Source organism: Thunnus albacares, chromosome 6 (genome assembly GCF_914725855.1).
Source record: "Thunnus albacares chromosome 6, fThuAlb1.1, whole genome shotgun sequence".
NCBI lineage: Eukaryota > Metazoa > Chordata > Actinopteri > Scombriformes > Scombridae > Thunnus > Thunnus albacares.
In genome coordinates this window covers 31,772,821-31,786,011 of record NC_058111.1, presented here as the reverse complement: position 1 = coordinate 31,786,011, position 13,191 = coordinate 31,772,821, and the positions used below count along the sequence as shown (strand labels likewise).

Below are 13,191 nucleotides of genomic sequence, written 5' to 3'. Positions count from 1 at the left end.
GACAGAGAAAACTAGCTAAACAACATTTAATTAGGCTAAATCATGTTTTCCTTTTGGAGCCTGGAGGTAAGCGCTCTCTAATGGACGGTCTGCAGGGAAGACTGTTTTCCCGTGTCCATCCGATCCAAGCTGTCCAGCCTGGCACTCCTCGCTCCACATGGCCGTCTGACTGACACGCTGTCTTGGCAAACACACTTGGCATATGAACAGAGTTGCAGCATGCTTAGTCTGTGGCAGACACACACACACACACACGTGAACACACCGTTCTTCTGTGCACCACAGATGAGCTCATCTTTTCTGTGACGTTAGTTAGGATTACAGCATTGTTTTTAATGAGGGGACCTCGTCACTCTTCTAACATATTGGATTAAACCGGTATGAGCCTCTTTTTCTGTTTTGTAGCAAAACATACTTCACCTGCAAAACATTTCAGCTGCTAAAAGCCACAAAGCTTCTCTCTCAACCCAGAATAGCAAATGACAAAGATGCTAGAATAGTTTTGCATTTGCTTCTTTTGAGTTCGAGAGAGTAACACAGTATCTTTCTGCAAGTAGCATCTGTTTGATCTCCGCTCTAATTAGCTGGCTAGACTTGATTGTTTGGTGTTGGCTGGAGTGGGGGGGACTCTGAGCCAAAGTCCTGTGGAGGAGGAGATCTGTTGTTGCAGTCCTTACTGGTAACTGCTGCTGGAGGTCGGTATAAGTCACAGATAGCTTCATGTATCTTTTATAAAGGCCTGCATACGTCAGATACAGAATGCTTTTTCTTTTGTGGCATTGCCCTTGAAATATCAGGGTTGGGCCTCCAGTTCTGGATATTTCGCCTCAGGCAGTAGCGGTCATTTAGCAGGAGGTTCAACTCTGGCCTTCATCATCATCATACACCACCAACCACCTGAACCAGTCTTGCCCCGTCCAGTCTGTCTGTCTTATTCCTTGGTGTCTGCTCTGCTCCCTGTCATTTTCCAGCCCAGTAGGATGTCACAAATGTTGGCTGTGCGTGACAGGGACAGAAGTCTCTCCTGCATGGTTGGCATCTTTGCCACTGTCCATGAGGATTAGCAGACCAAATATACCCTCACACTGTCAAATGGAATACCACATGTGTATACCAGCATCTTGCAGAACATAACCAAATATATCCAGCTACTGCGGGACACCAAACCTGCCCACCTAGGCAGCCAAATATATCCAGTACCTACACTGCAGAAACCCTCTGACTGTGTCTGTATCCACGCTGAAGGGGGAGTTTTGGCACAACTGCAGTCAAGTTTACTGTAATTTAGGGCAGAGAGAGAAAGAAAAAGAGAAAAAGGAAGCAGTAAATATTTAGAGGACAGAATCAGCCTTCCCATCTGCATGTTTGTGTCAGCGGTTTAGGCAGATTATTATGATTTGGAACACTATGGTTGAAAACTAAGCAAGACGGAGAAACAGGAAAAGAGAGACGGGTTCGGACAGATAAGACAGCGGAGGAGACTCTATGGCTCTTTATCTGGGACAGCGATAAATCTGTTTCTCTGCCCGTCCAAAGGAAAGCTGCAGTAATCCAGTCTTGAGACAGCACCAACAAATATGCCACGTGTGGATTTTCCCCACTGAAAACAAATGCCAGATTAGGATGCATCATGTCACTTGACACAGTATTTCTTTTATACAATTGGTTTTGCTGATTTGTCATGTTTTTTAATACTATATGTTCTGTCACAGCTACAGAGGCGCAATCTGCTGTTTGGTGATCTCTCCACTAGAGGGGGTTGTCTAACTGTTCCGTAGAACAGTGGAAATTCACCCCCACACTGATAATGGCAATGTCTCTAATTGCATTGAAAAGGTTATCAGAGAATAAATGAGCCATAATATTAGAAACGCCTCCTAAACATGTCCAGTTTGTCATACGTGTAATTCCTCATGGACCATTTTATAAGCAGATTGTAAATTATTGTGTATTTGGTAATATATTGCTTGGAAATTATAGAGTTTTCACTATTAGATGAATAAATAAATAAATAAATAATCAATAATATGAACAAATACAGACAAAATATATTATATAACAATGACATGTTGAAATAATCAAAAAAAAATCTTGGCTTGATAGAAAGTGGCTTCATGAAAAAAAAAAAATAAAGATGATCTGCAATAAACTGTTATTGTGGAAATATAGAGGATGGATCAACTCATAATTAATAAGCTGGGTTGAACAAATATATTGTGTATTATTTCATGGTTATATTATTTTATGGTTATTTATTTAGAAGTCTGTAGTCTTTAGAAGTCTTCATTATTCATTGGGTCTCCATAGGAAACAAAGTTCACAGGGCATCATAAACACCATAAGCATATTAAGACTGAACAGACATGATTGTAATTGGAGCATAAAATGTAAAAACATCAAATTTGAGGGTATGAAAAATGTATTGTCATGCCATTAAAATAATAGTTTGACATTTTGGGGAAATCCACTTATTTGCTTTCTTCCTGAGAAGTTACTAAGTTTGATACCACTCTCATATCTCTGTTAAATATAAAGCTGGAGCCAGGAGATGGTTAGCTTAGCTAGCCTGGCTCTTAACCCCACGTAAAATCACAACTTGTTTTTAGAGATTAAACAAATGAGATACATGTTCATTTGTTAGCTGAGACTTTGTTTTAAGATACTAAAAATTGTGAACCCATCCTTTAACTTCTTGATTAAAAGAGTTGGTAGTTAGCTAACAAACGGTAGTTAGTAAGCTAAAGTTGTTCCTTATTATTGCTGTTCAAGTGAGTGTTAAACTACTCACATTTTATCAATGTGAACATTGCAACACCTTTTACCATGCTGTGTACATGGCTTCCCTTAGCTTATACTGAGTGTTAGCAAACTATAATACCAGTAAACTGAATATAATTGTCTGCAGGTCTATGTTTATATGCTTTCACTTGATGGTTAATGCATTACAAAGCACTTCATAGGGTTACATGTATTTGCTGAAGTTAGACTGTGGACAAATGTGCAGTAAACTTTAAGTTTAATAGTACTTCAAAGCTTGTTTGATCCTTGTTATCTACACCTAGAATTTTTCACATGTAATTATACCTTTTGCCTGGATTGAACCCAACACCCTATTTCAAGTGAAGTGAAAGCAGTGCATTATAAAGCTGGTGTATAAAGTTAGCCCTGTTCCTTTTCTTAGAACCAGCCAGCAAGCCACCTCCCGCTCTAGGAGGTCCCTACACATTATGATCAGTAACTCTGCCCCCACTCACTCAGATTCCTCACCACCTCTCACAAGACCTGGGTAGAGGGGGGGTAGGGGGTGTAGGCTGTTCTCCATCCGTCCCAAAGTAGAACAGCCAGTTGTGAAATCACTTTACAGTAGGAGCCAGTGTAGAAGCGCAGCTCTGTGGACTGAGACGCAAGGCAGCAACATCTTCCAGTCCCGTCACACACAGTTGTAGGGTACAGTGTGTGCGTTATGGACCGGTATCATGTGCTGAGTGGTAGCAGGACTGTACCGGCACTGACACGAGACCAGAGCAGGGAGCAGGCCTTGGTGTATCTGCTCGCTTTGGGAAAAGAGAAGCCAGGCTTCCTCAACAACGTGGCCTCACTTGTGAAGGTAACTGATGCTGCTGCTAATATTAACAAAGCTCTGACCGTCGTTGCTCTCGGACTGGATTTAAATAGACTGTGGATGTTCCTGTGGTGGGTCTTTAGTTTTGTTCTGGATTGCCTTACCTACATGTGATGCTGTGGTTTACATTAACAAGGGGGGCTTTCAGGCCTTTAGGCTGCTTTCTTACTGGGAAGTTTTTATGACCTGAGCTTGAGAAATATGTTACATGTACTGCAGGTGAAATGACATAACCTGCAGAGTGTGGAAATCTCAGTTGTGTAGTAAACCTGACAGGCAGGTAGGAACTTGTACGTTAACGTTGCACTTGCTGTGCTGTACTTTTGTGTTTTGTGATTATTACCAAATGTTAGAATGCTAACATGTGTAAGATAATGTAAGATAATGACGGTGGTCAACATTACCTGCTAAACAACGTCAGGATTGTCACTGTAAGCATATTAGCATGCTGATGTTAGCATTTTGCTCAGATAACTGCTAAGTACACCCTCACAGAACTGCTAGCATGGCTGTAGACTCTTAGTCATGTTTAGCAATAAATTACTTAAATGATTAATTGATTCATGTGCTTGTTGTTGAGTAACTTTCTGTAGATACATCAATTAAAAGAGTACTTCACCGATTTAGCATTGCGCTTCTATAAAGGACCAGTGTGGAAGATTTATGCCATCTAGTGGTGAGGTTGTAGGTTGCAACAAACTGAATGCACCTCCCCCTTCCCTTCCAAGCGTGTAGGAGAACCTACGGTGGCCATGAAACTTGTGAAAAATGTTAAAGGCCCTCTGTAGAGCCAGTGTTTGGTTTGACCGTTCTGGGCTACTGTAGAAACATGGCGCTGCAACACGGCAGGCTCTGTAGAAGAGGACCCACTCTGTAGTAGATATAAAGGGCACATTCTAAGGTAACGAAAACACAACAATTCTTATTTTCAGGTGATTATACATTAATTAAAACATACTTATGAATGTTATATTCCATTTCTGCCAAGTCCTTTCTGCTAGATGCCACTAAATTCTACACACTGCACCTATAACATGGTTGGACTCGTTGTCGGAAATGGTCTTTTTTATTCCGCTCATTCCTCTTCCTTGTTTAAAACTTGGAGCTTACTTTACCCACAGTGCAACTCAACCATTGACAGGTTGGTTCCAATATTTGGAATTGTTGGGGCTAATTTAGCCTCAGGCTACTAACCTCCAGCAGAGATGAGGAGCGGGCCACAGAGGTCTGGTAAGCTCACTTCTTTGTCCCAACCGACACTGACTCAAATTACATCACTTGAGGCAATTAATCAGACTGTGCAGCTTCCTCTGGACTGAAAAGGAATTGATGGAGTTCTCCTTTAATCAACCAAAGCTCTGAAAGCTAGAAGCTGTTATTTTGTTACATAAACCAACTGTTTAAGCAAAACAGAATTCAACAATAAAATTTTGATTAATGATGTCTAGAAACTTTTTGGGAATAGTAAGCAATATTTTTCTTAAATATTGTCAAATTTACTATTTGCAGACAGTTTAATAATGATACATCATAATTTGCATAGAAGTCCTTGGAAGGAAACGTTGCTGTTGAGCTCCAGGCAGCTGTGTGCATCCTTGCTTGGTACTGTTGTTTACTTTGGCTGGTATGCTCACTAAATCTCCTCTGGCTAAACACTATCTCATGGATATACTTTACAGTGCAGTGGTTGACTACTGTACCAACCAGTACCAGCTGCTATTGACTTATAGTTTTTGGGAGGATATTGATATTTAATCTCATAACTTGGTGTGCACAGCAATTTGTTTAACTTAAGAGAGCTGATGTAACTGGCTGTACATCTTGCAGTCTTGCTCTTATCTGTATCCTATAATAATAATCAAGCCATAAGCCCGCTTATTATCCCCAGCAGTGTTTAGAGAATGTGAAAATACGACTCTCATCTAGCCTTTAATCATGTATCTAGTCTTTGATGTTCTCATTTCTATGCTGGAAGTGTTTGACATGATAACTGGAACCCAGTCTTCACTTGAGAATTGACTCCAGGGCTTGGATCCCAGTTGAAGAGGCTTCGGCTGTTTAAATGCCAGCCACCCCCACCAGGAGCAACAACTCCATAGTTTCATCTTGAGATCAGTGCCAACGACATCAACATGGAGGACCACCAGCTTATTATCCAGAGAGGTTTGCTGCCGCTGGAGAGCCTGCTTGTCCTATCCCCTGCCTGGCTTTGATTCATGTGTGTTCCACAGGCAGTGGAAAAAGAAAGCAGCAGCATGAAGTATAATAAAAATGTCTCTTGTTAGGATCATCTGTTTGTTCCTCCTCTGGGACCTGAACACGATGAACCCTCCAAGGATCCGAGTCTGATCATGAATGGGGTTTGTTTTGCAGACTGTTAGGCAGACGGCGAGTATGAATCTTTCCCTGCCTGCAGATATATGTAGAAAATAAGGCTTTGTTGAACTTTCCCGGTTTACTCTGGATATACTATGTGTGTGAGATTTGTTTACGCCTGTGACGTACAGTAGGTGAAGGCGGCAAAGAAGAATACGACTGTGCACTAAAAAAGTAACTGGTGTGATCAAAGGTACACAGACGGGGAATTGCCCCGGGTGCTCGGGGAGGAGGAGGGGAAGAGGAGGGGGAAACATTAAAGGGCATGAGAGAAAACAGGAGACACCGACTCTCAGGGGAGAGAAGGAGACATGAGGAAGAGATGCTGACTGCTGGGAGGATGAAAATAAGAAAAGAAGAGAGTAAAGTGAGGAGAGCTTACTGACTAAATGAGGAAGCTGACAGTGAGATGTAGGATGTCACATTAGAAAACTCTCCACAGCACATATGAGTATAAATGAATGGATTATTATAGAAAATGTTAACATAACAACTGTTGCATCCAATACTACAAAGAGGAGACAGAAGTGAACTTAATAATATGAGTTTAAAGCAAAACTGTGTCTTTTGAAGGAAGAAATAACACTTTCCGCCTCTTACAAATTACATGTTGAGTTCCTAAGCACTAAAATACACCCTTTCCAGATTCAAGACTGTTAGAGGTTTTGCTGCTACATTCATATTTGGTCTGGTATGAGCAGTCACTTATGGTGGCTAATATTAGCAAAGTTTAGATAGATATTGCTGCTTAACTGCCATGACAGAGTTTGTGCTTGTTGACTTTTGACACTATTTTTTAGCTTCACAGATTTTTCAGTGGTTTAAGCAAAAAATTAAAACAAATAGTAAACGCATCGTTCCTCCTGTTTGTGGTCCTCTTCCACCCGCTCTCAAATAGGTCCCTTAATGAGGGCGTCTTTAAAATAGGGGGTCTCAAGCTATTGGCATGGGGAGCTGTATCAGACTCCCAGGAAAATACCCTATGCCCTTCCATGTTTAGAATTTATAGCTAAATCAAAGTTTTACTGTTTCCCAGTTTAATTTTCCCCCATTTTTTAATTTTAGAGTAATCATTGACTTCAAACATCGAACATTAAAATTGGCTTTTTATTTCACATGTAATCAGTAGCAAGCTGTACTTAATTGTGCTACTTGTCAACAACACAATCACTTCAGCCATGAGCAACAGCACTCTGATTAACTACGGGGCACCTGCCACCAAAATGTCTCCTTTACGCCTAGAGAACACAGGATCATCAGCAGCTTCAAACTCAAAATGTGGTGTTACAAGGCGTTGTCAAACCCAGTTGTCATGGGAGCCACCCACTAGGTGAGACGTGGTCGGCTGTGGAATGTGTGGACCGGTGTCTGGGGGAGGATGCAGGCTGGGGTTGGGAGAACTCTGGGAACCAGGCATTCCTCCATAACCCCATGGTCGTCTGGATGTATCACCCCCTCCCATCTGATAGACACAGAGTCTAGAGGACTTTCACCCTGTACCAGGGCTTTTCATGAAAACTCACATTTATGGGATTTGCACTAGCTGTACACAAGCCCACTGTTGCAGCTAGAATAACCTACTGTAAGGTTTTATTGCTTTGTTTTTTGAAGTTGTCTGTTAAAGGAAACTTTGGGAATTCATGGATTTTGAGACACATTTCAGGTAATTTTATAGGAAATAGTTGTCAGTTTCTTTGCCAATTTGCTCTGGTATATATTAAGCACTCAGTCCATGTTAAACTCTGTGCAGATAGCTGGCATTAGTCATCAAGGAGATGGTTATTAAATATCACTACAGTGTATGACTACAGTGCTTCTCAGGAGGTGTTTAGCAAACATGGCTGAACTAAGCTGTGTGTGTTTGTGTGTGTATCACATTGTTGGTGGTTTCAGACTTGTGACTTGGCTTTTCCCTTAATGCCCTGGTGACACAGCAGGACTCACAGAGGCTGTTTTAACTGTGAACAGATACAGATCCGCTTGGTACAGATCAGCTTACTGTAGACAATAACACTAAATTTTTTTGTCAGGTGGAATGAGACACTCTTAAATCAAGAGTTGATGTAGTTGACGTGCTACTCAGTTACCAAAGTACCAAAAAAAGACATTTGACCTGATTATTATCCTAGTAAATTTCAGATAGACATGACTAAATTCTTTATTTTGGACCATTTCTATTTAATAGCATTTGTGTTAAGATAACGTTAACTTGTAAGCTAGCTAAATATGGTCTGTCTTGATATAAATATGTCTCATTTATGAAATACCGTAGCTAATGTATCTAGCTAGATGTATTAGATTAGTTGCAGTGGCAATAACACATCACTGTGATATATTAATATTATCACTTACATAATTTGCTTTGTCAAGTTAGCTTGCAGTGCAGTTAGCAAGCTAGACTCTTAAGTAGGAAGGAGAAGATGGCTAATGACAATACACCAAATACCACAGTTTTTTTTTTAAAAGATATCACTTTCTCTTTACTTGGTAAAATTAGCCTCAGCTACGCTAATGTTAATTCTTTTGCCTACCGCGTCATGTTTTTTTACTCTGAATTAACAGAAATAACGTAACAGTTAGTAATACACACATATTGGACTTTGTGTCCCTTAACAGCAAATTTCCATGTATCATTTTCTCTGCATTCATTGTTTCGGAATCAGGATTATGCTATATTCCCACATTTGGGAATGTCATTTTGCTTTGTAAAACCAACAGATGAAGTCAGTCATTTTACAAATTTGTGTGTGAGCTAGCCAAATTTACCACCAGTGTTTTACATGGGAGTCTGTTGGTTCAGTAAACAGTTTGTCGTTTCATTTACCTGCCATGAAGTGTATATATACATGCACATTAATACATGCACAGTGAAAACAGTTCAGATATAATACCAGCCCATTGGTTTGAATTCAAGAAACTTCTCTAAGCAGCTGATGACTGCCTGTTGCCGTGGAGCTCTGTCACTATCACCTACAATCCTCCCAGAGGAGGGGTGGGGATGGGGGTTTGTTGTTATGGGGGTGTCATGGATGGGGGTGTAACTGGCTTCTAAAGGCTGGTATTTGTTCATCTGTCCATTGGCTAAGCTGGCTTGCTTTGCATGTGTGCCTCATTTCAAGGTCTGAGCTGCTTCTCAAAGCATCCATCATGAGAGTGAGTACACCTTGAGTCTCTTCCTTTTTCCAGGTGATTTGTCTTTGACATGTTTTAGGTTAATGTTTGGGATACTAGGGTTTAAGCAAACCAAGACCCCTTTATATTACCTCAAAAAGTTTATCAAAAGAGTAACTATGTACTGTTTTTCTGGCCATGTTTCTCAATTATTCACCAGGGCAAAATGGAAAGGCCTACATTTGCATAGCCGCATTGAACAATTGCGGAAATATCTGTTTTTCAAGGCAAAATCTCACTGTTTCCAAATGGGACATTGGAGCTTGGCATCTGGTAAAAGGTTTGGATTAACATACTGACTTCCCAGCTCTCAAAGCCTTAAGGCACCTGATAATGATGTCAACGGAGAGACCTGGAGACTTATAAACTGAAGGATTTTTTTAGTGCCTGTGGCAGCAATAACCTGAGCGTAAAAATTCCTCTGGCATTTAAAAGAGCCAAATGGGAAAACACAGAAAATACGGGATTCATACAAATCTGTCAACATGCAGTTAATTAAGAGCATAATTTGTGCACCAGTGTCAAATTTGATGCTGCGTCAAGTTGATTTATGTTGAAGCCAAACACATTTGATGGTAAAATCTGTCTCTGATCCCGCGACTCATCCATCATACAGGTTTGGTAGCCTAAAGGCTGTCTGGCAATCAAATGAGACAATGATAGTGCCGGCTTTCAATCAGTTTTCTTGACAAAAACGAGACAGACGTTCAGGATGCTGAGTGGTCTAATCTGTGTGTGTGTGTGTGTGTGTGTGCAAGCAGATGTTGAGTGGGAGGACTCATGAGTAGTTGTAGACTTGCCAGTAAATGTTTGAAGTTTGACTCTTTTCTAGTGAATATATAGCACTGTTCTGCAGCCCAAAGGGGTCTTTTACTCCCACCCACTCAGTTAAAAGCTAACTGGTCCCAGATTACAGGTTGAAGCTAATGGTGGGGCTGGAGCTCCTAATCATGCAGCTGCTCCCTCAGTGGGAAAGCCATGCCCACTGCAGTCTGAGAGAGATGATCCACCAGGGTGTTTGTTTGTGGGGGAGAACAATCTGGCTTGCTGAGTGTTCCTACGCAACAAGAAACTAATTGAGCTTAAACTCAAACACAAGAGCATAAAATAACACAATGCGTCTTTGGTTCCAAAAAACGTGTCTATTGTTAACAACAAGAGAACAAATGCCTTTCTGCGGAGGTGTTTCTGATGAATTCATGGTTTGACTGATTGACTGAAAGCTGATTGTGATATTTTTGGTTTGAATTGCCAAGTGTATGAGCATTCAGTTTCTTTAAATTTGACCATTTTATACCTAACTAATCTCTAGACATTACTCATCAGTATTGAATTGGCTTGATAAACCAGCTGAAACTGGATTTAGGCTCAAAAAGCACATGTGCAGAGTTGTGTTTGCTTCATTACCCAAGAACTGTCTTCTCCCATAAAACCTTAAAGTTAGGCTGTGTACCTTTTGAAAGAAGAAACATCACTCTCATTCTCTTAAAAATACACTGTTGCATTTTGCTGCTACAGCTTACTTGGTCTGGTACAGTGTGACCAGTAGCTTATGGTGGCTAATTTTAGCTCAAATGAGCAAACTTTTTACAAATATGGCTGTGTAACTGACATTAGAAAGTAAGGTTCCTGACTTTATGACTCTTTTCTACTTGTGCTACAGTTTAACAGTCACTGTTAAACTACCTTTTATCATTTACTGTCATTTGAGTAATTGCCACGTGGTTACTATAGCCACTGTTCATAAAGTTATATAGGCTCACTTTAAGTGGCAAATTTTTGTGAGCTAAAAAGTTAGCCTTGTGATATTTTATGTTGTCTATGTTTACAGATAATTAGCATACTGTTCATATTTGCAGTAACTAAAAGATCCTTATGAAAATAAGTGTATGTTAACCCATAACAGAACATATTCACATATAAACTTATTGAATATGTATACACTACACAACTTATTTTTTAGTATTTATTAAAAAATCTACCCTATCATGTATTTCCCAACTGGTTTTGGACTACATACCAAATAATAGAGAGAAACAAAATTGTAACTCATGATCCATTTCCTAGCTTCTTCCAGAGCTCTCAACCAAATTTTGATGAACTGAATCGATGAAATGAATTTTTTGAATATGTCGTCTGATTTCTCATCACTAAACAGTTAAGTTGACCAATGAGACTATGAAGCAAACACTTGGTGTGCGCCTTTAAGACTCACAGTGCCGCGTAGCTGCTGTCTGTGTGCCTCTGCAGACCTCAGAGACGCTGTGTCTGCAGCCCAGGGGTTCAGCAGCTGACATTCAGAGTTCAAAGGTTACATGTTGGCCCAGTCTACTGGGGCTCTCATAGGTGGGCTGACCTCTCATAGTGACAGCTGGACAACCAGTCACACAGTCTGATTCCCAAGCAGCACCCAGGAGAGAGGGCAGTGTGGGCTGCTGTGTTGTTTCAGGGGTTAGAGAAGTCATGACAGTCGGCTCATACTGAAATTAAAACTGGGTGGCAAATACATCCTGCTAATCTTACTTGGTTTATTCTAGTGTTAGAGCATCAGATTGGGTTTCACACTAGTTGTCAGTCTGTAACACCTGCTGGTTAGTTTGAGTTTTTATTCCATGTTAGTTAAATTGTTCCATAATGTATTTGTTAAATTGAATGAGTGAAGTGGGTCACAGATCAACACCATAATAATTTAGTATGATTTTCTATTTTACAATAAAATTCAAGGATATTTAGTTTTTGCAAAAATATCACCAGTATTTATATTATCACCACTGGATGTACAGAACTTCTCTTTTCATTCTGGGTTGTTTGGTGGACTTTGGCTCAGTCACATACTGTAGGATATTAGGGACATGGCAGTTATACTATTACTACTCAGTCAGCATCAGGCCTGCTCTCTGCTCCTCTGTGTGAGCCGCCCATCTTCAGATTGTCATCTGTCGCTGGCTCAACCCCACCAGCCAGTTCACCAACAGGAAATGAGATAGAAGGGACATACTCCCTACCACAGCAGGATCTAATCTGATGTAGGCTTATATGGATATATCAGTGTGTTGAAAAGTGAAGCTAATATTGGCCCTTTATTAAAAATTGGATACAGCTTGTCAGTGACATATTCACTGTTTTAAATTGGGTATCTTAGCAGCCTTTCATGCACGTTATGCTTTAACATAGACTCAGGTTTTAATCCATTACAGAGGGGAGATGTGTTCGCACTTTGACGCCCCTCTGTGTCAAACCCTAATCTGATGTACATTTTTGTGTTTCACCACAGGAGAGACAGCGACTGGAGACCATCCTAAACCTCTGCGCTGAATACAACAAAGGAGAGACCCCTGGCCTGGACCCTCTGGGCTCAGGGAGGACAGGTTTCCCCGGGGGGCTGGGAGATGGCTCGGGGCGGAGACCGTCCATGGAGAATGTCCTAGGAGGGACACCGTCCTCAGCCACGCTACGTCTGGCGCAGAGACAGAGGGAGAGCGACGAGGAGAACCTTAAGGAGGAGTGTAGTAGTACAGAGAGCACTCATCAGGAGGTGAGGACATCTCCTGCTCTCAGCACAGCATCAGCACTGCACAATGGAGACAGACAGGTCAGAGGGAATGCTTTTTTTCCCCCCACCAAAGACGCTCTGCATGCCGCTGTGGAACCCAGCATGTGCAAACAATGTGCTTGGCTTTGCCGAATCAGTGGTTCTCATGTGAGGTTTAGGGACCACCAGGGATCCTTGAGGGGATTCAGAGTCATTCCAAGCAAAGGAAAAGTTTCACTATAATTCATTTACTTGCCATTACTCATATAAGCCAGTGCTTAATCCTACCATATCAGGTTTAACCTCTCCACATACAGAGCAGATACAGTTCTTTTTCATGGGTTACTGAGGCCAGAAAAATGCAGGTTTTCGTTCTAAACATATATTCATATCTTTTTTTGGAATATATCATTCCCAACCTCTCTCAAACAAACAGAACAAAAGTTTCAGATTAGACTGATTTGCACATTTCATTAGACCACACAGCTGT

General features: G+C 40.9%; 1 protein-coding gene across 16 annotated transcripts in view; it reads left to right on the top strand.

Annotated features, from left to right (window-relative positions):
* Positions 1–13,191, top strand: part of phldb1b (pleckstrin homology-like domain, family B, member 1b) — a 106,030-nt gene that overhangs the window by 62,520 nt on the left and 30,319 nt on the right. For 11 of the 16 annotated variants that reach the window (XM_044354686.1, XM_044354688.1, XM_044354681.1 and 8 more), the window contains exon 7: positions 12,444–12,761. In XM_044354686.1, the coding sequence (XP_044210621.1) occupies positions 12,444–12,761 (318 nt within the window). The remainder of the gene's footprint in view (positions 1–12,443; positions 12,762–13,191) is intronic. The other 5 variants (XM_044354690.1, XM_044354696.1, XM_044354685.1 and 2 more) reach the window with 1 other exon arrangement.